Source organism: Triticum dicoccoides, chromosome 2B (genome assembly GCF_002162155.2).
Source record: "Triticum dicoccoides isolate Atlit2015 ecotype Zavitan chromosome 2B, WEW_v2.0, whole genome shotgun sequence".
In the NCBI taxonomy this organism is placed as follows: domain Eukaryota; kingdom Viridiplantae; phylum Streptophyta; class Magnoliopsida; order Poales; family Poaceae; genus Triticum; species Triticum dicoccoides.
Genome location: NC_041383.1, coordinates 243113844 through 243138692, shown reverse-complemented (window position 1 = coordinate 243138692; position 24849 = coordinate 243113844). Strand labels below are relative to the sequence as shown.

The following is a 24849-nucleotide window of genomic DNA, read 5'->3' as shown; positions in this document are numbered from 1 at the left end:
ATCTGGAAGATTAACTCCCACTTGATTCAAGCAATTGAAGTACCCAGACAATCTGAGCACATGCTCACTAGTTGAGCGATTCTCCTCCATCTTTTAGCCATAAAACTTGTTGGAGACTTCATATCTCTCAACTCGGGTATTTTCTTAAAATATTAACTTCAACTCCTGGAACATCTCATATGGTCCATGACGTTCAAAACGTCTTTGAAGTCCCAATTCTAAGCTGTTAAGCATGGTGCACTAAACTATCAAGTAGTCATCATATTGAGCTAGCCAAACGTTCATAACGTCTGCATCTGCTCCTGCAATAGGTCTGTCACCTAGCGGTGCATTAAGGACATAATTCTTCTGTGCAGCAATGAGGATAAACCTCAGATCACGGATCCAATCCGCATCATTGCTACTAACATTTTTCAACACAATTTTCTCTAGGAACATATCAAAATAAACATATGAAAGCAACAACGCGAGCTATTGATCTTACAACATAATTTGCAAAATACTACCAGGACTAAGTTCATGATAAATTTAAGTTCAATTAATCATATTACTTAAGAACTCCCACTTAGACAGACATCTCTCTAGTCATCTAAGTGATCACGTGATCCAAATCAACTAAACCATAACCGATCATCACGTGAGATGGAGTAGTTTTCAATGGTGAACATCACTATGTTGATCATATCTACTATATGATTCACGCTCGACCTTTCGGTCTCCGTGCTCCGAGGCCATATCTGCATATGCTAGGCTCGTCAAGTTTAACCTGAGTATTCCGCGTGTGCAAAACTGGCTTGCACCCGTTGTAGATGGACGTAGAGCTTATCACACCCGATCATCACGTGGTGTCTGGGCACGATGAACTTTGGCAACGGTGCATACTCAGGGAGAACACTTCTTGATAATTAGTGAGAGATCATCTTAAAATGCTACCGTCAATCAAAGCAAGAATAAGATGTATAATAGATAAACATCATATGCAATCAAAATATGTGACATGATATGGCCATGATCATCTTGCGCCTTTGATCTCCATCTCCAAAGTACTATCATGATCTCTATCATCACCGGCACGACACCATGATCTTCATCATCTTGATCTATATCAATGTGTCGTCACATGGTCATCTCGCCAACTATTGCTCTTGCAACTATTGCTATCGCATAGCGATAATGTAAAGCAAATATTTGGCACTTGCATCTTTATGCAACAAAGAGACAACCATAGGGCTTCTGCCAGTTTCCGATAACTTCAACAAAACATGATCATCTCATACAACAACTTATATTTCATCACGTCTTGACCATATCACATCACAACATGCCCTGCAAAAACAAGTTAGACGTCCTCTACTTTGTTGTTGCAAATTTTACGTGGCTGCTACGGGCTTAGCAAGAACCGTTCTTACCTACGCATCAAAAACCACAACGATAGTTCGTCAAGTTGGTGCTGTTTTAACCTTCGCAAGGACCGGGCGTAGCCACACTCGATTCAGCTAAAGTGAGAGAGACAGACACCCGCCAGCCACCTTTAAGCACGAGTGCTCGTAACGGTGAAACCAGTCTCGCGTAAGCGTACGCGTAATGTCGGTCCGGGCCGCTTCATCTCACAATACCGCTGAACCAAAGTATAACATGCTGGTAAGCAGTATGACTTGTATCGCCCACAACTCAGTTGTGTTCTACTCGTGCATATAACATGAACGCATAAAACCTAGGCTCGGATGCCACTGTTGGGGAACGTAGTAATTTCAAAAAAGTTCCTACGCACACGCAAGATCATGGTGATGGCATAGCAACGAGAGGGGAGAGTGTTCGTCCACGTACCCTCGTAGACCGTAAGCGGAAGCATTATCACAACGCGGTTGATGTAGTCGTACGTCTTCACGATCCGACCGATCCAAGCACCGAACGTACGGAGCCTCCGAGTTCAGCACACGTTTAGCTTGATGACGATCTCCGGCCTCCGATCCAGCCGAGCTCCGGAGATGAGTTCCGTCAGCACGACGGCATGGTGAAGGTGATGATGTTCTACCGGTGCAGGGCTTCGCCTAAACTCCGCGACGATATGATCGAGGTGGAATATGGTGGAAGGGGGCACCGCACACGGCTAAGGAATGATCCGTAGATCAACTTGTGTGTCTATGGGGTGCCCCTACCCACGTATATAAAGGAGTGGAGGAGGGGAGGGCCGGCCCTCTTCTATGGCGCGCCCTAGGGGAGTCCTACTCCCACCGGGAGTAGGATTCCCCCTTTCCTAGTCCAACTAGGAGTCCTTCCATGTATTAGGAGTAGGAGACAAGGAAGGGGAAGAGAGAAGGGAAGGAAGGAGGGGGTGCAGCCCCTCCCCCTAGTCCAATTCGGACTAGGCCATGGGGGGGGGGGCGCGGCCTGCCCTAGGCAGCCCCTCTCTCTTTCCCGCAGGGCCCAATAAGGCCCAATACTTCTCCCCGACGAATTCCTGTAACTCTCCGGTACTCCGAAAAATACCCGAATCACTCGGAACCTTTCCGAAATCCGAATATAGTCGTCCAATATATCGAGCTTTACGTCTCGACCATTTCGAGACTCCTCGTCATGTCCCCGATCTCATCCGGGACTCCGAACTCCTTCGATACATCAAAACTCATAAACTCATAATATAACTGTCATCGAAACCTTAAGCGTGCGGACCCTACGGGTTCGAGAACTATGTAGACATGACCTAGAACTATTCGTGGTCAATAACCAATAGCGGAACCTAGATGTCCATATTGGCTCCTACATATTCTACGAAGATCTTTATCGGTCAAACCGCATAACAACATACGTTGTTCCCTTTGTCATCGGTATGTTACTTGCCCGAGATTCGATCGTCGGTATCTCAATACCTAGTTCAATCTCATTACCGGCAAGTCTCTTTACTCGTTATGTAATGCATCATTCTATAACCAACTCATTAGCTACATTGCTTGCAAGGCTTATAGTGATGTGCATTACCGAGAGGGCCCAGAGATACCTCTCCGACAATTGGAGTGACAAAACCTAATCTCGAAATATGCCAACTCAACATGTACCTTTGGAGACACATGTAGAGCTCCTTTATAATCACCCAGTTATGTTGTGACGTTTGGTAGCACACAAAGTGTTCCTCCGGTAAACGGGAGTTGCATAATCTCATAAGTTGTAGGAACATGTATAAGTCATGAAGAAAGCAATAGCAACATACTAAACGATCAAGTGCTAAGCTAACGGAATGGGTCAGGTCAATCACATCATTCTCCTAGTGATGTGATCCCGTTAATCAAATGACAACTCTTTTGTCTATGGCTAGGAAACATAACCATCTTTGATAAATGAGCTAGTCAAGTAGAGGCATACTAGTGACACTATGTTTGTCTATGTATTCACACATGTATTATGTTTCCGGTTAATACAATTCTAGCATGAATAATAAACATTTATCATGATATAAGGAAATAAATAATAACTTTATTATTGCCTCTAGGGCATATTTCCTTCACCACTTTGTTCCAATAATGTTATGCTTGCGAGGATCAGGTCGCTTGACGAGTTCCCAAACATTATTCAGCTTGAACTATTGAAGTTCTTCTTGCATGGCTTGAATCCATTCAGGTTCCATAAAAGCTTCAGCAACTTTCTTGGGATCTGATATTGACACAAATGAAAAGTGCCCACAGAAGTTTGCTAGCTGTGTTGCTCTTGATCGAGTGAGCGGACCAGGTGCATTGATGCTATCAATTATCTTCTCTATTTGAACTTCATTTGCAACACGAGGATGAACAGGACGAAGATTTTGCTCTGGCTGATCATTGTCATCATTGGGAGGATTGTCTTCGGTCTGAGCATTGTCTTCAGGTTGATTTGGTGCAGAGATGATAAGTTCCTCTTCAGGCTGTGCTTCAGAGGGCATGATTTCACCAGTTCCCATCAGCTTGATAGACTCATTCGAATGAGCTTCATCTAGTGTACTTGGCAGAATCTCTCTCTGTGAACCATTGGTTTCATCAAATTTCACATCCACAGTTTCAACGATTTTGTAGAGATAAAGGTTGAAGACTCTGTAGGAGTGTGAATCCTTTCCATAGCCAAGCATGAAGCCTTCGTGAGCCTTAGGTGCAAATTTTGACTTGTGATGGGGATCCTTGATCCAGCATCTAACTCCAAATACTCTGAAGTAACTGACGTTTGGCTTCTTGCCAGTAAGGAGCTCATAAGATGTTTTGTTCAGAAGCTTATGGATGTACATACGATTGATGATGTGACATGCTGTATCAATAGCTTCAGGCTAGAATTTTCTTGGTGTCTTGTACTCATCTAGCATTGTTCGAGCCATCTCAATGAGGGTTCTGTTTTTGCACTCAACGATGCCATTTTGCTGAGGTGTGTATGGAGCAGAGAACTCATGAGTGATTCCCATTGTGTCCAGATACAGATCAAGTCCAGTGTTCTTGAATTCAATGCCATTGTCACTTCTGATGTGCTTGATCTTCACGCCATAATTGTTCATTGCTCGATTTGCGAAGCGCCTGAAGACATCTTGCACTTCAGTCTTGTAAAGAATTATATGAATCCATGTGTATCTTGAGTAGTCATCAACAATGACGAAGCCATAGAGACAGGCAGTTGTTGTGAGGGTGGAGTAGTGAGTAGGTCCAAATAAGTCCATGTGTAACAGCTCGAAGGGTTGAGATGTTGTCATGATTGTCTTCGAGGGGTGCTTTGCCCTTGTCATCTTTCCAGCTTCACAGGCACCACACAAATGATCCTTTTTGAACTTGACATCCTCAATGCCAATGACATGCTTATTCTTGACGAGTGAGTGTAAGTTCCTCATGCCAGCATGTCCTAGCCTTCGATGCCAGAGCCAGCATTCTGAAGCTTTTGTGAGAAGACATACGACAAGCTGTGGACCTGCTAAGAAATCTACCATGTATAGATCATCTTTTCGATACCCTTCAAAGACTAGAGATTTGTCAGATTCCATTAGTACAAGGCAACGATATTTGCCAAATATCACAATCATGTTCAAGTCACAAAGCATTGAGATAGACATTAAGTTGAAACCAAGGGATTCAACAAGCATCACTTTATCCATGTGTTGATCCTTTGAGATTGCAACTCTACCTAGACCCAATACCTTGCTTTTACCAGTGTCAGCAAATGTAATGTGACTCTTGTCGGATGGACGTAAGGTTGAGTCCATGAGAAGACTTCGATCACCAGTCATATGATTTGTGCATCCACTGTCCACAATCCATTCTGAAGCTTTTGGTGATGTACCCTACAGTGCAGTTAGGAGGATAGGATTCACAAGAGTGTTGTGAAGCATAAGCATTTGACACATATAGGGACAGTCACAGCTTATATCAAAGTTAGGACATAGTATGACTGATAAGAGATTCAGATGTGAAGTATATAGAATGACATTTTATCGTGCGTCCTAAATGAGTTTTAGGTCCCCAGCAATAGTATTGGACGCCATTGATTGCTGGCTGGAGACCGTTTTCTGCAAAAGAGAGTTAGTTCTTCTTTGCCACCCACATCTTCAGTGGTGGCTTAGAAGCAATGAGTCTAAGTGCAACATCTGAGAATTTTGGCTTTGAAGCCCTAGCAAATAGCCTTGCAGGAGACGAATGATACTCATATGAATAAGCTGAAAAGTTCTTAGTGCTATGAACATAGCGGTTCGAAGATACACGCTCATATTCATAAGTCTGAGCATGATTTCCCTGCAAAACATTGGCATTAGGGTGACTCATGTGAGTCCTGTATCTGTATGAAGCCTTTGGGCCACATGAAGCTATAGGTCTGGGGTTTATCTTCTTCCTTGGTGGTGTCATGACGACATTCACAGGAAGATTCTCAATGTACTGTTTAGGTACCCAGATCTTCTTCATAGGTGGTCCATTCCTGCAGTTAGTACCAATGTACCTGGCAAACACTTCACCATTCTGATTTTTGAACAGCTTATAGTTTGCATCAAAGGATTCATCAATGATAATAGGATTAGCACAGGTGAAGCCAGATAAGGTGGATGGATCTACTGAAGGTTCCTTTGCAGCAACCCATGTGGTTTTGGGGTACTGCTCAGACTTCCAGTACGAGCCATCAACATTCATTTTCCTTTCGAACCCAACACCCTCTTTCCTAGGGTTTCGGTTCAGAATCTGCTTTTTGAGGACATCGCAGAGAGTCTGGTGTCCCTTCAAACTTTTGTACATCCCTGTTTCAAGCAATGTCTTCAACATAGCATTTTCATCAACAACAGCAGTGGTATCCTCCGTAGAGGGGTTAGTAACCACATCAGTAGGTGAAGACAATGAAACAGTAGCAGCAATGGAACATTTAGCAACAGATGTAGCGTTATCACGCTCAATGCATTTTAGACATGGTGGTTCAAATCCATCCTGAGCGGAACTGATCTGTTGAGCGCGAAGTGACTCATTCACCTTTTGAAGATCTTCATGAGCCACTCTCAATTTCTCAAGCTCTTGTTTCCTTTGAAGATAATCATAGGAGAGCCTTTCATAAGTAGTCGAGAGCGATTCATGACGACCTTCAAGTTCCTGGTACTTAGCATGAAGATTTTTTATGTCATCAACTAAGGACTGTGAACGTGTCATTTCAGCGTCCAACAGGTCATCGCTTTTGTCTAACAGTTTTTGAGTATGTTCCATAGCCTTTTGTTGTTCAGTTGCAATTTTAGCAAGTGTTTTGTAGCTGGGTTTGGATTCACAATCAGAGTCATCTTCACTTGAAGTTTGAAAGTAAGCATCGCGTGATTTTACCTTGGCACCACGTGCCATGAAGCAGTAGGTGGGAGTAGGATCGTCTTCGTCATTAGCTTCAGCGTTGGTGTGGAAGTCATTGTCTTCAGTGTTGAAGATACACTTGGCGACATAGGCTGTGGCTAGAGCTAGACTTGCAACGCCAGGATCAGACTCCTCTCCAGACTCCACCTCCGCCTCCTTAGAAGCAGACTCCTCCTCTGAATCCATTTCCTTGCCAACAAAGGCACGAGCCTCGCCAGATGAGCTCTTCTTGTATGATGAAGACTTGGAAGAAGACTTAGAAGACTTTGAGGATTTCTTCTTCTTCTTGTCATCAGAATCATATTCCTTGCTTTTCTTCTTCTTCTTCTCATTGTCCCACTGTGGACACTCAGATATGTAGTGTCCAGGTTTCTTGCACTTGTGGCAGGTTCTCTTTTTGTGGTCGTGGGTGGAAGCTTCATCATTCCTTGAGCTGGATCGTGAAGACTTTCTGAAGCCTTTCTTCTTAGTGAACTTCTGGAATTTCTTCACAAGCATAGCGAGTTCCTTTCCAATGTCTTCAGGATCTTCAGAACTGCAGTCAGATTCTTCTTCAGATGAGGAAACAACTTTTGCCTTCAAAGCGCGAGTTCGGCCATAGTTTGGACCATAGATATCTCTTTTCTCAGATAGCTGGAACTCATGTGTGTTGAGCCTCTCAAGAATATCAGACGGATCGAGTGACTTGAAGTCAGGACGTTCTTGTATCATGAGGGCAAGGGTGTCAAAGGAGCTGTCAAGTGATCTCAGCAATGTCTTGACGATTTCATGTTTGGTAATCTCAGTTGCGCCAAGAGCTTGAAGTTCATTTGTGATATCAGTGAGGCGATCAAATGTGAGCCGGACATTTTCATTGTCGTTTCTCTTGAAGCGGTTGAAGAGGTTGCGAAGAACACTGATTCTTTGATCTCTCTGGGTTGAGAAGCCTTCGTTGACCTTGGATAGCCAGTCCCAGACTAGCTTCGATGTTTCCAGAGCACTCACACGGCCATACTATACTTTGGTCAGATGACCACAGATGATGTTCTTTGCAGTAGACTCCAGTTGAATGAACTTCTTGACATCAGTGGGGGTGACACCTTCACCAGTTTTGGGAACGCCATTCTTGACGACATACTAAAGGTCGACATCAATGGCTTCAAGATGCATACGCATCTTATTCTTCCAGTAGGGATATTCAGTTCCATCGAACACGGGGCAAGCAGCGGAGACCTTGATTATCCCTGCAGTCGACATAGCTGAAACTCCAGGTGGTTAAACCGAATCACACAGAACAAGGGAGTACCTTGCTCTGATACCAATTGAAAGTGCTAGTATCGACTAGAGGGGGGTGAATAGGCGATTTTTATGAAAGTCTTCAAAACTTGGAAGTTTCGAAGACAAACAACAGAAATGACCTAATAGTTATGCAGCGGAAGATAAACTACCCTAAGCAAGCCATAGTCAAGTATGCAATGATGTGCAAGTACAGGACAATAGCAGCTAGGTAGTAAGGATCAGGATAGAAGATAGTATGAAGCCAATCAACAGTGGTAGTCAAGCAATGAAGTCAAACAGATACACAGATAGGCAATGACTTCACGAAGACAAACTTAAGTAAGGTTGGGAAGGGATAGAACCAGTTGCTTGTTGAAGACACAGGATTTGTTAGACCAGTTCCAGTTGCTGTGACAACTGTACGTCTGGTTAGGGAGGCTGAGATTTAACTCAGAAGACCATGTCTTCACCTTATTCCCTTTGAGCTAAGGACACCCAGTCCTCGCCCAATCACTCTGATAAGTCTTCAAGGGAGACTTCCAAACCTTCACAAACTTCGTTCACCGGCAATCCACAATGACTCTTGGATGCTCAGAATGTGACGCCTAACCGGCTGGAGGATTCACAGTCCTCAAGTGTAATAAGTCTTCAGGTCACACAGACAGAAAGACTTCAGTGATGCCTAACACTCTTTGGCTCTGGGTGTTTTGGGCTTTGTCCTCGCAAGGATTTTTCTCTCTCAAATGCTTCGAGGTGGGTTGCTCTCAAACGACAAAAGCCATGCACAAACTCTGAGCAGCCACCAATTTATGGTGTAGGGGGTGGGCTATTTATAGCCATTGGGCAACCCGACCTGATTTGTCCAAAATGATCCTGGGTCACTAAGGAACCGACACGTGTTCCAACGGTCAGATTTCAAACACACGCGGCAACTTTACTTGGGCTACAAGCAAAGCCGACTCATCCAGCTCTGGATAAGGTTTGCTCTCATTGTCTTCGCTCGAAGACATAGGATTTGAGTTGAGCATCACTTCAGTCACTCTGACTTAGTTCACTTGGACCCCACTTAACAGTACGGTGGTTCCTATGACTCAACAAAGAAGAAAAGGAAACTATGAAACCACACAGTCTTTGCGCTCCATAGTCTTCACGCAATGTCTTCTCATGTCATAGTCTTCAATGTGAATATCTTCTCATACCACCATTGTCTTCAATGTCTTCATACATTTTTAGGGGTCATCTCCGGTAGGTAAACCGAATCGATGAGGGACACTACCTGTGTTATCCTGCAATTCTCACAAACGCATTAGTCCCTCAACCAACTTTGTCGTCAATACTCCAAAACCAACTAGGGTGGCACTAGATGCACTTACACCTTCAGTTTGAGGGGAAGGTATTTGATGGCGTGGAGGTCATCCCCGCGAGCCATGTGTATGTGTAGGATAAAGTCCTCGATCCAGACCCCTGGGTCTGTAGTTCCATCGTATGCCTCTATGTTCACAGTTTTAAAGCCCTACGTGAACTCGTGGTCCAGTACTTCGTCAGTGAATCACAGGGGGTGAGCAGCCCCTCTGTATCTGGACGTGCTGTGGCATGCCGTCGGCTGTTGTTGTGTTCGGTGTTTATTCTGAATTGGTGTTTGGTTGTCATAATTGTTTTGACGACCACAGTCCGCCGCCGGGGTGTGTCCTTTAGATCCGTAGATGGACCTAGCTGCGCCAGCTTTCTTATCAAGGTGCTCACGTAGATCGTGGGCGTCTTCGGTAGTTGATTTATTGCGTTTATGAAGTGGTACTTCCGGTCTCCTGGTCGTGTTACTTTTTGGTGGGATGGCCTCGTCGTCGAATTCTGGCAGTAGCTTACATTTTGGGTAGCTCTTTGTGTGGCGATCGTCGCCATATCTTTCTTTAGTGTCTAGCACTTTATTCCATCTGCGATTGAGGGTTTCCTGTGCGGCTTTAAGCCGTTGCTTCTGCCTCTTCAGACTTCTCACTGTGGCCATAAGCTTTCTATGGAGGTTCTCTCGTTCCACGCATTCTTCCGGAATGACGAATGCGTCATCGTCCGGGCTGTCTTCTTGTCCTGGGATAGTTTGATGAGCTCGTCCCTCTGGACCATTGTCTTCGGGCGTCTGCTCCGAACTGTGTTCGGGGTGACCTGGTTCATCCTGCTCCATCGCTGGTTCCGTATGTTCGTTGTTGCCTTCGGGGTTGACCGGATTATCCATTCTCCTAGTGCTCTTGCTGATATTGTTACTGTTGCCCGATTTGGAACGGCGTCTGCGCCTCGCTTTGGTTTTTGCCCAGGGGTGTTATCTTCCAGATTGTCACCATCGCCTTCCTTGGGCGTATCCACCATATATATGTCGTGTGACAAGGCGGGAATCCGGTATCCCATAGATTCTGAGTCTTCTCCTGCATCGCCATCCATACCGTCGATGCCTTCGGAGTCGAAGTCAAGCACATCGGCTAAATCATCAAGCGTGGCTATCAAATGGGGGGTGGGTGGGTAACGAATTTCTTCGTCGTCTGCTTCCCACTCGAGCCGGACATAGTTCGGCCCGGAATTCTCTGTCAAGGATAGAACTTTAAATGAGTTGAGTATGTTGCCGAAGGGCGAATGCTGAAAGATGTCCGTCACGGTGAACTCCATCACCAGAGCCCGACTAGGATCGGAGGGCTCGGGGACGCGCGGACAGGAACCTACATCCGGATACGAATCCGGGGGTTCAGAGTTACAGGCTCCCTCAGAGGTGAGACTTGTGTTCGGCTTCGTCGCCAACGAGGGTATGGTCTGCGGGACAGGGTCCATCCCTCCGTCCTTAGGCAAGACAACCTGCCTCGGATTTAGGTCCGTGGCTTCTGTCGGGGTGATATCCTGAACAACGTCTGACAACAGGTCTAAGTCGTGCTCATCGTGACTGTTCGGCGCTTTTGGCGCTGGCTCGAATTCGTCGAAGATCGAGTCCCCGCGAATATCCACTGTGTGACTCAAGTTTCCGAACCTGGCTTGGTGGCCGGGGGCATAGTTATCGATCTGCTCCAGGTGGCCAAGCGAATTGGCCCGTAGTGCGAAGCCGCCGAACACGAAGATCTGTCCGGGGAGGAAAATCTCGTCCTGGACAGCGTCGTTGATGGTGATTGAAGGAGCCATCAAGCCTGACAGCGACGACACAGAGGAACTCTCAATGAAAGCACCAATGTCGGTGTCAAAACCGGCGGATCTCGGGTAGGGGGTCCCGATCTGTGCGTCAAGGCTGATGGTAACAGGAAGCAAGGGACACAGATGTTTACCCAGGTTCGGGCACTCTCGATGGAGGTAAAACCCTACTTCCTGCTTGATTAATATTGATGATATGGGTAGTACAAGAGTAGATCTACCACGAGATCGTAGAGACCAACCCTAAGAGCCAGCCTATGATGGTAGGAATGTAATTGTGATCGGCCTTCTAAGGACCAACCTCTCCAGTTTATATAGACACCGGAGAGGGCTAGAGTTTACATGGATTCGGTTACAAGGAAGGAAATATAATATCCGGATCGCCAAGCTTGCCTCCCATGCAAAGGAGAGTCCCATCCGGACACGGGCCGAAGTCTTGAGTCTTGTATCTTCACGCTTCAATAGTCCGGACACTGTACACAGTCCGGCCGTCCGGATACCCCCTAATCCAGGACTCCCTCAGCTAGGATGGGATGTTCCGAAACTCCACAAAACAAAATAGACGCCTCATTTCCCTCGTGCGCAGCCCCACCCCCGTGCCCCTCGCACCACCCCACCCTCGCCTGACTCCGTCCACCTACCGCCGCCGCCGGCGAGTGGATCCAGTGCCGTGCCAGGTCCGGCCGCCCCTTCTTCCCTAGAGCACCGCCGCCCCGCCGCTTCCGCCATCTTCCCTAGCGCGCTGCTGCCATCTTCCCAGAGCACTCCCCTGCCCATGGGTCCCAGCGCCGGTCTCCTCCTGCAACCCCGCCGCCACCGTCCCCCGAACCCGGCTGCCACTTCGCCACACGCCTCATATCCGCCCGCGGGCGCCGCCCCCCACCGCGGGATCCGTCCGCTGCCCCCATCGCGGGATCCGTCCGCCGCCCCCACTGCGGGATTCGGCCGCCGCGATGTCACCGTCCATCGCCCGGTGGTGCATTGCGGCGCGCCCTTACTTCCCCTGCGGCGCGCCCCTCCGTCCGGCATGACCTTCCTTGTAAGCCGTCGTGACCTTCCCTCCCCTCCGGCGCGGCCTGCCCTCTGCTCCGACGCGCCCTCCTACTCCTCCGCCATAGCTCCATCCCCACCCCCTCCCCCGAATAACTTCCTCCTGCCTACTCACTTCATCTTCCTCCTTCTCTCTTCTTCCCACTTCCTCCTCCCATCTCGTCTGATGTATCGACGTCACATTGTCTGTAATTTTTTTAAATCATTTGCTAACTACTGCTATGATGCTAAGCATGTTTGGGGGTGCAAGGATGTGACACATCAGTATTTCTGTTTGATTCCCAGCCTTCTGGACTCAGTGATAATACGCACCCACGCACGATGCTTTATTCTGCTGTAGATTTGCCTGACTGAAAGTGTTCTCGTATCGGAGCTGCCCTGTCAGTTCAGCTTGTGCTGCTTAAGTTTCTAGGCAAAAAATGCCTTTCGCCTTCGCAGGCTTTTCTCATTGGTGGCAGATACTATTGCCGCCATATGAGGCGTAGGATTATTCGTTTTGCTTTCTAGCCCTATGGATTGGTGGGTTCTTTGTAGGCTACTACTTCTCCAGAGCTGTACCATCTGAGTGCGTACATGCACTTGGTGTTGATCAGCCTGGGGATTCATTTCATTTCAAAAACTAGCCCTGGCCAAAACCCGATACAAAAGGTTACATGTTTATTACAAAACCACAAAATTCAGTAAACAAAAAACCCAAGTTCAAATTAAAAACATAGAGCAGTTTAAAATTTGTAAAAACACCATGTGTGTCTCCGATGACAGCAGATGGATGGGATTGATGGACACAGACGGCGACCACCGGTGCACTCGCAGCCGTGTTTGGACTGCAGCGACAACCAAATCAGACCTTCCCCCGGCATCAACAATCTTCCTTCTCTTCCTGTTCATCAACGCACGCCGCCGTCCACTTGTGACTCTCCACCCGCTATTGTTAAAGACAAATAGTATTGTACATGAGAAGTTACGTGTATTACTGCCCATGGGAAACTTGCTTATGAGAATTGACCCCAATTTTCTGACTGATATTGCCGACCTTGGATTCAAGAGAAAAATGTGTATAAAAAGGGGGTGATTTCGAAAGTTCATGTGTAACGAACAACAAAGTTCAAACCAAAAAAATGTAAACAAAAAAAAGCATGGAACTCAAAGAATAAAAACTATGGAGTTTCATAAAAAAATAGCACGGGAAGTTCATGTTTCAGAAATTCCGAAGTTCACGTGTAGTACATACAGAAGAAAAATCATCAAATAAAAAAAGACCACCGAGGCCATTTCACTAAAAAGCAAAAAATGCATAAAAATGTCATGACAAAATTCTATAAGAGGTTTATATTTAAAAACCAAAGCAGTTCGACGTAAAAAAATGGAGTTTTTAATATCTAGAAGTCGAATTTGGAAGGTCAAAAATTTGAGCAAGAAGTTCAAATAAAAAAGGTACTTCAAAAATCTTTATAACAGATTTTCCCCGTTTATAAAAAAATCAGAGAAGTCTAAATTAAAAAAGAGGAGCATTTCAAAAGATTTTGTAAAAACAGATCTCCCCCATTCTGTAAAAACTAGAAGTTCAAATTAAAATAACGGTGCGGTTTTGTTGTTTATATAAAAAAGGAAAAAAGGATTTTCCCCGTTACTAACCAATAAACTAAGGAGTTCAAGTTTAAAAAATGGTGAACATCGATGTCTATAAAAAATCAGACTTTTCACAATATTAAAAATAAAACCAAGAAGTTCAAATTTTTAAAAGAAGGAAGTTCGAAAAACTCAATTTTCTTCGTTACTAAAGAATAAAACTCTGAAGTTCAAATTAAAATAACAGAGAACTTCAAAGTTTGTAAAAACCTCACATTCCCGTTACTAAAGAATCAAACTAATAAGTTTGAATTAAAATAAGGGAACAAATAAAAAAGTTTAAAAAGATATTCCCAGTTTTTTCGAAAACTAGGATTTTCCCCGTTTTTTCTAGTTACTAAAGAATAAAACCAATAAGTTCAATTCCAAATAACAAAGAAGTTCGATGTTTCTAAAAAACCTCCAATTTTCACATTTCTAAAAATACACAATGAAGTTCAAATAAAAAAGGTGGAGCGGTTCGGTGTCTATAAAAAACTCAGATATTTTCATGTAATCGAGAGAAGTTCGGATTGATAAATGCGAGAAGTTCAAGTACTACACTATGTGCATTTTGTATGGAAAAAAAGAATGAAAAAGCAAACGCTAAAAGTTTTGTTGCTAGAAGTTCAAGTGCTCGGCCCGAGAAAGTTCAAATTTTTGTGTGAGAGAGGTTGAACAACAATACGTGACAGAAGTTCAAGGGGAAAACAACGGGAAGTTCAACTACTACACGGAATGCGTTTCACATGAGAATAAAAGAATGTAAAACTAAAAGCCTAAAACCTTTGTTGCAAGAAGTTCATGTGCTCCTCCGAGTGAAGTTCAAGAACTCTAGTGCGAGACATCCGACCTTCAATTACATGTAAAAAATAGGCAAAAACAATGTTGTAAACAATGTTGTTTTTGCCATTTTGAAAACTGCTCTCAAACGACAACGAATTTGTAATATCTGCCTACATGAAAAAGATGCTCCTATTCATAAGCTTTCCAACTGTATATTATATGCTATATTCTGATGAATGGTTTAAAAATTTTATGTATACTGTTTAAACACACGTTTTTGTGTAGTCAAAAAATTCTTTTAAACCATCACGAGTATGAAAACTGATCAACACTAGAAAGTTGCGAGTTTTCAACAGCTTTCCATCGGTATATCATTTGCTCAATTTTGATAAGAGGTTTGGGAGTTACGGGCAAAAAAACAGCACATCAAAAATAGAGTGAAGTTCAAACAGACATGCCCAGAAGTTCAACTACTTCACAACAGTGCATTTCCATTCGCGATGAACGCAGAAATCATGATCTCGCCATTTTCTAATTTACTTCAAAACGACAGGAATATCATTCGTGTAAGTTCAAGTCCTCGGTCGAAGAAAGTTTAAAAAATTATTGTGAAAAGGGTTTGTACAAAAGGAAAATCATTTGTGTAACACTAACGAATGGATGAGAAAAATTACAAATAAAAATACGTCATAGAAGTTCAACGTGAAAACAGCAGGAAGTTCAACTACTACACTAAATGAATTTCACATGAAAAAAGTTTAAAACCGTCGCGAGTATGAGAAAATGATCAACAAGGGAAAGTTGCGTATCTACAGCAGCTTTCCATCGGTATATCACTTGCTCAATTCGGGTGAGTGGATGGGAAGCTACAAGCAGTGGATGGAAATCTACGAGCAAAAAAAACACGTGAAAAACAGAGTGAAGTTCAAGTAGACATGCCGAGAAGTTCAAGTTCTTCACGCGGTGCATTTTCGAAGAATTCGTTTTGCGATAAAGGCATAACACATGATCTCGCTGTTTTTGAAATTACTTGAAAACGGCTAGAAATCAGAGAAAACTATCAACATGAAAAAGTTTCGCATTTTCCGTAGCTTTTCAGCGGTATATTATTTGCCCCATTATGATAAAGTTTGTAGAAATTATGCCAAAAATACGCGTTTATCCATTTTCAAATTTGACTTAAAACCGTAAGGACTTGGGAGAAGCAATATATACGAAAAAGTTTCACATTTCCTCAAGCTTTCCAACGCCGTATCATTTGTTGCATTCGGATGCACGGTTAAAAAATTAGCTCGAAAATACGAAATCGGTGGAACTTGTACCGTTTCCTGAATTACTTTTATACCGTTCCAAATTAGAAAAAACTTTTAACATGAAAAAGTAGCGCATTTTCACAAGCTTTCCAACGCCATATCATTTGCCTCAATTGGATTAGCCTTTTAGAAATTACATTGAAAATACAAACTCGGCTGTTTGGTTTGCGAAATTTTATGATTTTCCAAATTACTATTTATCCATAGGGAATTAGAGAAAACTTTCAACATGTCGAAGGAGCGGTTTTGCAGCAGCTTTCCAATGCCATATTATTTACCTCATTCCGATGATGGTTTAGAAATGCGATTTAAAATACGATTCACGTTTTTTGTATGAAGAAAAAACGGTTTTCAAAACTGCTCTTAACCGCTTACATTTTGCCAAAAATTTAACTTGAGTCATGATATTGGTGCCCATAGCTTTCCAACGGTATATCGCAAGCCCCATTTGGACACATTTTAGCTGAAGTTCAGCCTAGTACTCGGGGAAGTTCAGACGCGTTACTCGGGCAGTTCATGTTGTGATCAGAATATTATTCTGATCCCGTGATCAGAATAGTGTTTACACACACACACACACACACACATCCCAAAATGTAGGCGGGAAGGGATTCCACAGTGGACAATTTGAAAGGGGACAAGTAGTACATCTTATCCTGACGAAAGGTGGTCTTCGCCTGCAAAACCTTCTGGCCGTGACGCCATGGTGGGCTCGGCGATGACATCCGTCCTGCCGTCCTGGCGGTCTTGGTCTTGTTGCACGGGAATGGAAATCTTTGGGTGATTCCTCGGGACTCCGTGCCCGCGCTTGCCTCCTTAGCACCAAAGAGGAAACCTGCTGCTCTGCGCCCGCTGGCGCTCTCCTAGCCTTGGTCGTCATGGAAACCTGCATAGAAATCTTCGCTCCTCAGGAGCCAGCCTGGGGAGGCCGCTCCCTCCGGAGGTCTTGATGTCACCCGCCTCGCGAGGCTTGGCCCCTCCAAGGGTCTTGTCTTGGAGGTGTTGTAGATGGGCTGTATTAGGCCGTCGCTGAAGCCACTCCCTAGAACGCAGGCAGGCAAGTCTGGGTACCCTGATTCACAGAACGCCGACAAATGGGAAGGGAAAGGAGCACACCACGGCGGATGGCCGGAAAAAGACCGGCGGCCGTTGCGGCGGCGTCGGCGCCATACCGTACGAATCGAGGGGAGCGAAGGAAGCCAGCGTTTTCTATTATCAAAAATAAATAAATTAGTAGTACTTTTCTATAGAAAGGACCACGGGTTGAGTATACCATACTGCAGGGTGTTTCTTGCAATACCGAAACGTTTTCTTTCTTGTCCACTTAAAAAGGGACTGCGGGTTGAATTTCGAAAAACAACAGGGGCTATCCTGCTAAGCGCAGTTTAGCTTAGTGCTAAACAATGAACAATAGATCTGAGTCGCGCCACCGCACCTTTCTGCCTCGACGCCGGTGACTCTCACGTACTGGCGGCGCCGTGACGCTGGAAAGTTTAGCGAACTCCACACATCCAAACAGACGTTGATCCATCGACCCGAACCAAGTACCAACACCGAGAGCTCGGCGAGATGATGTCACCGAAGCCCTCTGCATCCGCCGCCGCCGAAGGCTGCAGGATTGCCTCAACCCCTCGCTCCGCGCTGACGGCGAGGTGAGTTTTTGGCTTCATCCCTAACCCCATTTTCTCAATCTGCTCAAACCTGATTCGGCAAAACACGAGATCTCGCAGCTGGATTTGCGTTTATGCGTAGCTCTATTTTAATAGCTTAACCAGGTTCGCGAGGCGATATTTGGTTGGAAGAGGCTATCATTGGTTAATTTGCGATGGACTTTGTTCCCCGTTTATTTTGCTAGCTTCAGTATGCGCTATTCATTATGTATCTCCTAGGTTATGGGATAGTAGGGAGTTTACTAGATCCAGCTTCTGCCTACGCGTGCTACCTCTCGCGTGCTCGGGATTAGGATTTGGAATGGGACTATTTTTCTGCAGCCGACCGTGTAGGCTGCTATGGATCCTGTAGAGAGTCGAGGCAAATCGAACAATCTGACCAGTAGATACACTTACCATATGCTTTTAGTTGCTGTGGTATACAAAAATATGGTGGTTTGTATATATGCTCACCTTCCCTATTTACTGATTGCTTCTGCTTTCTTCATCAGATTTATATGTACTGTTGCTTTTGGTGCTTGGATTAGTTGCTATGAGAATAGATGGAGTTCACACATCATCATGGCAAAATTTTGAAATCTTCAGTTAGAATTTGATTGACCAAATAATCATGATTGGTTGTTCTTGTGCAGGTCAACACCATTGCAAGTAATTAATATTTTGGGAAACTTCGTTAGAATTTGGTCTGTGTATTCGTTGTATAGCCACTTGTCCAGTACTGGGGATTCAATAGTTGGCTTTATCTTCAGTTGCCTTGTACCAGCTTCTGTCATCTTCTTAATCTTACAGAAGCCTTGGAAAGGTCGGCCTTTGCCCAACTCACAGGTTTGTGTACATATTCTTTTATTCGAGATTATGTCATATGAGAACATATCTACAATTACAACCCATGTATGTGTTACTGGATTCCCGAATAATATGAGTATTGGATGGTAAAGAGATGGACACGGTGGCGAGTGGTCAACCTCTACCTCTAGGGTGGCCCGATCTTCATTAATTGGAGGAGGAGGATGGATGAACACGAAGAACATGAAGGATAAACACGACAAATAAGAGGATAACTAGCATAGCCTCCTTGGCATAACACCCAACAAACAACACACACAAATATGCAAGAGATTGGAAGGGTGATACTAGGCAAAATGTAGGGGTGGGCCTGATCTTCACAAATTGGAGACGTATGTGAGGAAAGCACAAGCAAACAAGAGAAAAACACGCTACAAGGAAAAGATTCACACCTAGACTACCTTCTCTTAACCAAAAGTCAACATAGGAGGTACATCTTGATCCAAACACCACAAACAAAATGGGTAACCAAAAGACAGTTCATCTCAATGAGGTCTTGTATTCCTAGAATAGTCTTCTCCACAGTGAAGGTCTTGAAGTCCAATGGAGTCTTCTCCACAAGAGGGAGGCCTTGAACTCACTTGGGAGGACCCCCTTGGGGAGATAGATGAGCGAAGCTCTTTAGGTTTGTGTTCTAAACTTTGCTAATCCTAGAGTGTAGGTGGGATGGAGTATTTAAATGGTGCGAAAAAGGGAAAGATACATGGGCCTAGGCCGACCATTTCACGCAGGCAAGCCCAGAGGCCCAGTGGTGGTGGTGGTGGCGGGGTAGTCCCATGGTATCCAGAAGCAGTGCCGTTTGCTAGGGATTTGGGGTTACTTCTTCTCCTTTGACTCCTCGCTCCATGATTAATGCCATCACACCTAGGATTCCAGATTGAGGTAGTAGCCATGTCTCATACAAATGCATAGGGAGCTCAAAGAGGAGAGAAGTCGTCTCAGTTTGTATGTTGTGTGTCCACTTGGACTGGAGGAAGATCGCCATTACCATGAAAGGGGGCAAGGTCGGTGATGTTGAATGTATTTCTCATCGAGTATTTCTCCAAAGGTAGGTCGATTATATGCGTTGTTTTGATATGTTGGAGGACCTCCAAGGGACCATTGACACAAGAAAGTAGCTTGGCCTTGCTTTCTTACGAGAAACAATCCTTGTGAGGATGCACCCAAACGTCGTTGGAGGCTGGACAAGGCAAGACCTTTCGTCGTTGCGGTCTGTAGTTGGTAGCACCTCCTCACCTGCTCGTTTGGTGAGGACTTGGTGAGGACAATGGTGTGTGTGTGCGTGTGTCCCTCCTTCTGGGAGGTTGTACATGTACTGCTGTTCTCTTCTTGTTCAATGAAATGAAACGCAAACTCTTTTCCGTTTTCTCGAAAAGGATGCACCCAAACAAGGTTGTTTGAGTGGAAAATCATCGGCTTCTTGTTGGTGTTGATCTTGTCGGCGTGGTGTTGGACTTGGCGCTCAATGGTGAGCCTTGTTTCCTCGTGTACCGTCTTCATGAACATGGCACGTGTACGTCCATGTTAGTTCGTATTGTGGAGGTAGTGGAAGAATGTCCAACCACGGTTGAGGGTCATAGACAACTTTGAACGGGGACTTGGGGGTTGTCGAGTTTTGAGCACGGTTATAGGTCAAGTCTGCACTAGATAAGCTTTCTTCCCCATTAGCGCAAATTCTTCTTGATTAGCAGTCTAAGGAGAGTGGACAAAGTTTGATCGACCACCTCTGTTTGGTTGTCCGTCTGTGAATGGTAGGTGAAAGTGAAGAGGACCTTGATGCTGAGCTTGACACATAATGTCTTCCAAAAGTAGCTAAGGAACTTGACGTCGCGGTCGTTGACAATGGACTTGAACCCTAGGCAATCAAAAAATTCCCCCTTGTCTAGTAGCTCCTTGCGTTGATGTTGTATCTCCTTTGTTTCGTCATGTTTGAGGCAGTATAGAGGATCGTTCAGACGCGGAGCATCGGGAATGAAGTCAACCCGTCGCCCGATGGTGTCTCCGATGGGAAAACACCTGTGAATTCCTGCAAAACATGTGACATGGAACTAGGAAGAGCATGTGAGGTGTTAGATAATGTGACTTCATCCTTGTATGCAAGAACATAGTGAAGCATCGATGAGTTCCCACTCACTTTCCTCAAATCGAATTTTGTGGCTAAGAGAAACATGTCCACAGTAGCACTCAACATGGAGACACCCATATTGGGCTTGTGGTGGTCACTCTCATGTGGGTGGCTTGCTTTCTTGACTCTCCAATATCCCTGGACAACCTTGCCTAATATTAAGTGTTGTCGGTAGTGACTTGTTTTGGAGACATGTGGTGGAGGACATATTCCGTGGCCTTCCTTTTGAAGCTATAGTAATTGGTTCTACCATTGTGAGTAACGCCACGGTCAAATTGCCATGGGGTCCCAAGAGAAGGTGGCAAACCGTCAGGGGCACCACATCACACTCCACTTTGTCCTCATATGCATCGATCTTCAAATATACTTCCACGGGGTGCTCAACCTTGATGGTGCCATTGTTGAAGCCATCAGACCTTGTACCGCTGAGGATGACGCATGTTCTTGAGGTGTAACTTGGAGCAAGTTCCTCACTTGCCAAGTTACGACAACTTTCGTAATCAATGATTACTTTTATTGATATCCATTTTTTCCTGCTTTTGTGTGAAAGTGGTTGCATCATTGGTTGAAATAATCATGTTGATGGGTCAAGATCTTTGATACAACAAGAGAGGGGCTTGGATCAATGTCGTGAAACACTCAGTCGTCTTCTTGCTTGTTGGTGTCTAGCAATATTTTGCAAATCTTCTGGTTCTCCTTCACTCGTTGATATTCTCCATTTTCATCGTTCACCATAGTCTGCTTGGTGGGGGCACTCAAACTACCTGTGGCTACGACCTTTGCATGTGAAGCATCCGATGTTGCTTGTTTTGTCAGTAGAGTCCCTTGGAGGATTAGCACTTGGGGGGGGGAGGGGTTGGTTGGGCTTATTTTTAGCTTTTGCACTTTGGCTTAGAAGCCAAAAAGTACCTATTTATGGGCTTTTGGCTTTGGCTTATGACATAATAAGCCCAACCAAACACCTTGGTGTGGTACGAAGCTTGTAGGAGCTTGTAGGTGTCGACTTGATGTAGTCGTTGGTGCCTTGGAGCTTGAAGGAACACCACTTGGAGGTGTATGCCCATGGGTATGACACCACACTTGAAGTTTCTTGAGGGTTAGAGGTGAAGTTCCTTAAGGTGGAGAATTTGGAGTATCTGATATCTTCTTGGACTTGTCTCTCCGCCTCCGTTTCTTGGTGGACTAACTCAAGCAAGTTGTTGTATGGTTGGAAGTCCGTGATCCTCCTGATGGGATGATTGAGTCCATCAAGAAAACAAGCCATCATTTGTTCAATGGACTCCTTGACATTGGCAGAGATCATCACAATTTCCATCATTTGACGGTCGTGGACCCTTGCTTGAGCACTTGGAGCTTCTTGAATAGATCACAAGCATGGTGCGTGGGTATGGATCTCGCTTGCATGACTTGCTCCATTGCATCCCAACTGTCAATGGGGAACGCTAATCAACGGTACATCCATTAACACTGCCAAAACTCACTGAAAACAACAAATTGCTCAAAATTAGGTATGGTTATTTTCATTGGCAATTTCAAAATGAGAACTAAAACAAAATTAGGCTAGAAAGGTGAGGGGCTCCAAAATCATGGCAACCTTGCTCATGCCAAATGATATGGAGCAAGCTGTTAGGGTGTCCCGATTGTACGGCTTGCCCGATCTTCACGATTGTAGGTGGTTGATAGTGAACACGAAGAACAAGGGGTAAATGAAGGGAAACACACTCAAGGATAAGGTTCACAACCAAATACCTCTCAATCACAAGGTCATTGCAAGGGAACCTCAAGATCCAACAAGAAAGGAAAGGAAATAATACATGGATAGTTCGTCCCTACATCTTTATGAGAGATGGAGGGCTTGAAGTCTTCCCCAACTTCAAAGAAAGAGCTCTTGATTTCCCATGGGAATCTTCTACAATGGAGGTCTTATCACCCCAATGGAGTCTTCTTCACAAGGGAGGCCTTGGTCTCCTTGAGGAGAGAGTAGATTGGGCAAAGCTCTCAAGTTCTTAGTGTATACTTTCCTAACCCTATATATGAGGAGTACGGATTGTATAGTCTAGGCGTGAAGAGGTAAGTGGGTGGGGAAAGTTGCATGGGCCCATGGGTCGTGGCCTTTCTCACTACGCGTAGGCAGGTCGACAGTTCTGGTTGTTGGACCCATGGATTACGGGGTATCCAGGACCGGACGACCGAGAGGATCCAAGACGGCACCTTGGTGAGCAAGGAGTAAAGACGGTGATGGAAGGGATTCGAGAAGATGGTTTGGGGATTTTTCCCTCCCGGGCGAACCTCCTGGGAGGCCATCCCGGGTACCCCACACGGGATGGGAGAAAGAGTTTCGCCTGGTGGTACAAAGGCGGGCTGGGCCTACAGACGAAGCGTGGAGCGGAAGCGATGAGGCTTGACTTTGGGTGGCCTACCAATGACGTTCTGTCCTTAGGTGGTCATCAAGAGTGTTGCTGGACAACCCACATGAGCACGCCACATGGCGCTAGGGTGTACCTTCGGTGGACGGAGGTGAAGGGAGAGATTATCCCCCTTCTCATCGAACCGCCTTCCTCCCTCGCCCGCGTTGTATAAATAAGGGAGGATCGGGACCGCAGAGAAGTTGATTCTTTCATCTTGTAACAGACACATTGTAGTTCTCTACCATTGCAATACAAAACAAAGCAGGAGTAGGGTATTTCACCAAGAAGGCGGCTCGATGCTGGACGTGTTCAGTCCCTGGCCGAACTCTCAAAGAGTTGTTGCTCACAGCTCATATGTTGGTTCTTAGAAACCGAGTCCCTGGTCGAACTCTCAAAGAGTTATTGCTCACAGCTCATATGTAGGTTCTTAGAAACCGACAGGGGTGGATGTTTGGAAGTTCTCAGGCGGATAGTTTGAAGCTCCGAGATTTCTATGGCTTGCAGCTGGGTGCAGAAGGTCCGGCTGAAGTTCCAAGGCGATAGGTCCGGAAGTTTCAGACTGGCGAGCGTTAGCGTATGGTCTTCCCCTAAAGTTTTGGGGTGGATGGTCTAGAAATTCCGAGGTTCCAGAGGCCTTTTCTTTGTACATTCCAACAACGCCTTGTCCACTTCTTCTTCTCAAGCGCCTTGTTCCATGGTGTGGTTCTTCCTCGATGCTTCTTCGGCGTCATTGCCGTTGTACCTAAGCGCACAGTGTTATGGATTGAGGTAGTAACCTTGTCTTGTTCTAATGCATAGGGAGCTCATAGAGGAGTGAAGTCACTTAGGTTTGGAGGGCGCACACGTGCTTGATTCATAGGCCCACTTGGGCTTGTCGGTGAGTCCATGGGATGCTCCACATCACAAATGGTTGAGGGGTAAGCTCTAGGGTGGCTTGGTCTTCATAGGAGGGAAGAACGCGAAGAACACGGGGATGATCACGAGGAACAAGAGGGTAACTACCGTAGCCTTCCTGACATAACACCCAACCAACAACATGCACAAGTATGCAAGAGATTGGAAGGGGAAACCCAAGGCAACAAACTCTTGCGTCGGTCTTTCCAAACTATATGAAATGAGCATGTTTTCTCACAAACACAAGGGAAAGCAAGAGCATGGCTGGAGTGATACAGGGCAAACCGCAGGGGTGGGGTGACCCAATCTTCACGAATTGGAGGTGGATTTGAGGATGAACACATAGAAAATACGGGGAATCACTAGCAATCAGAATAGGGGAACAAGGGAAAGATACTCAAGCTAGCGTACGCATCTCGCACTTGGATCCAACAACGTCCAAAGTAAAAGAAGTAACAAACAAAGATAGTTCATCCCCAATCCTAAGATATGAAGGTCTTGATATTCCAAGAGGAATCTTCTCCACTTGGTGGTCTTGTGCTCCTCGGAGTCTTCACCTCTCAAGGTGGCCTTGGTTCTCCATGGAGGAGCCTCTCCTCAAGGGTGATCTCACAAAGGGGGTAAGTCAACAAAGCTCTTGTCTATTCTTATCTTTTGCTAACCATAGAGAGGTTGGGATGGGGCATATATGCTCTCCCACAAAGGGGTAAGCCGGGAAAGGAGAAATACATGGGCGGTGGACCAAAACCTGCGTACATACAATTGCCCGGAGGCTCTGGCCGCTAGGTCGAGCATGAGTCCATGTGGCGTGGTCGCTGCTCCAGGGCCTGAATGTTCTGGGTGATTGCTCGAAGGCTTCGACTGCTCTGTGAAGGCGTGCAGCCTGGAGGCTCCGGCCGCTTCGACTTAGGGCCGAAG

At 45.4% G+C, this 24849-nt stretch overlaps 1 protein-coding gene across 2 annotated transcripts in view; it reads left to right on the top strand.

Annotated features, from left to right (window-relative positions):
* Window positions 1–17374: 17374 nt before the first annotated feature.
* LOC119363319 overlaps window positions 17375–24849 on the top strand; it is a 29836-nt gene continuing 22361 nt past the window's right edge. The window contains exons 1-2 of one of the 2 annotated variants that reach the window (XM_037628659.1): window positions 17375–17640; window positions 18291–18483. In XM_037628659.1, the coding sequence (XP_037484556.1) occupies window positions 17558–17640; window positions 18291–18483 (276 nt within the window). In that variant the 5' untranslated portion in view covers window positions 17375–17557. The remainder of the gene's footprint in view (window positions 17641–18290; window positions 18484–24849) is intronic. The other variant, XM_037628658.1, reaches the window with a different exon arrangement.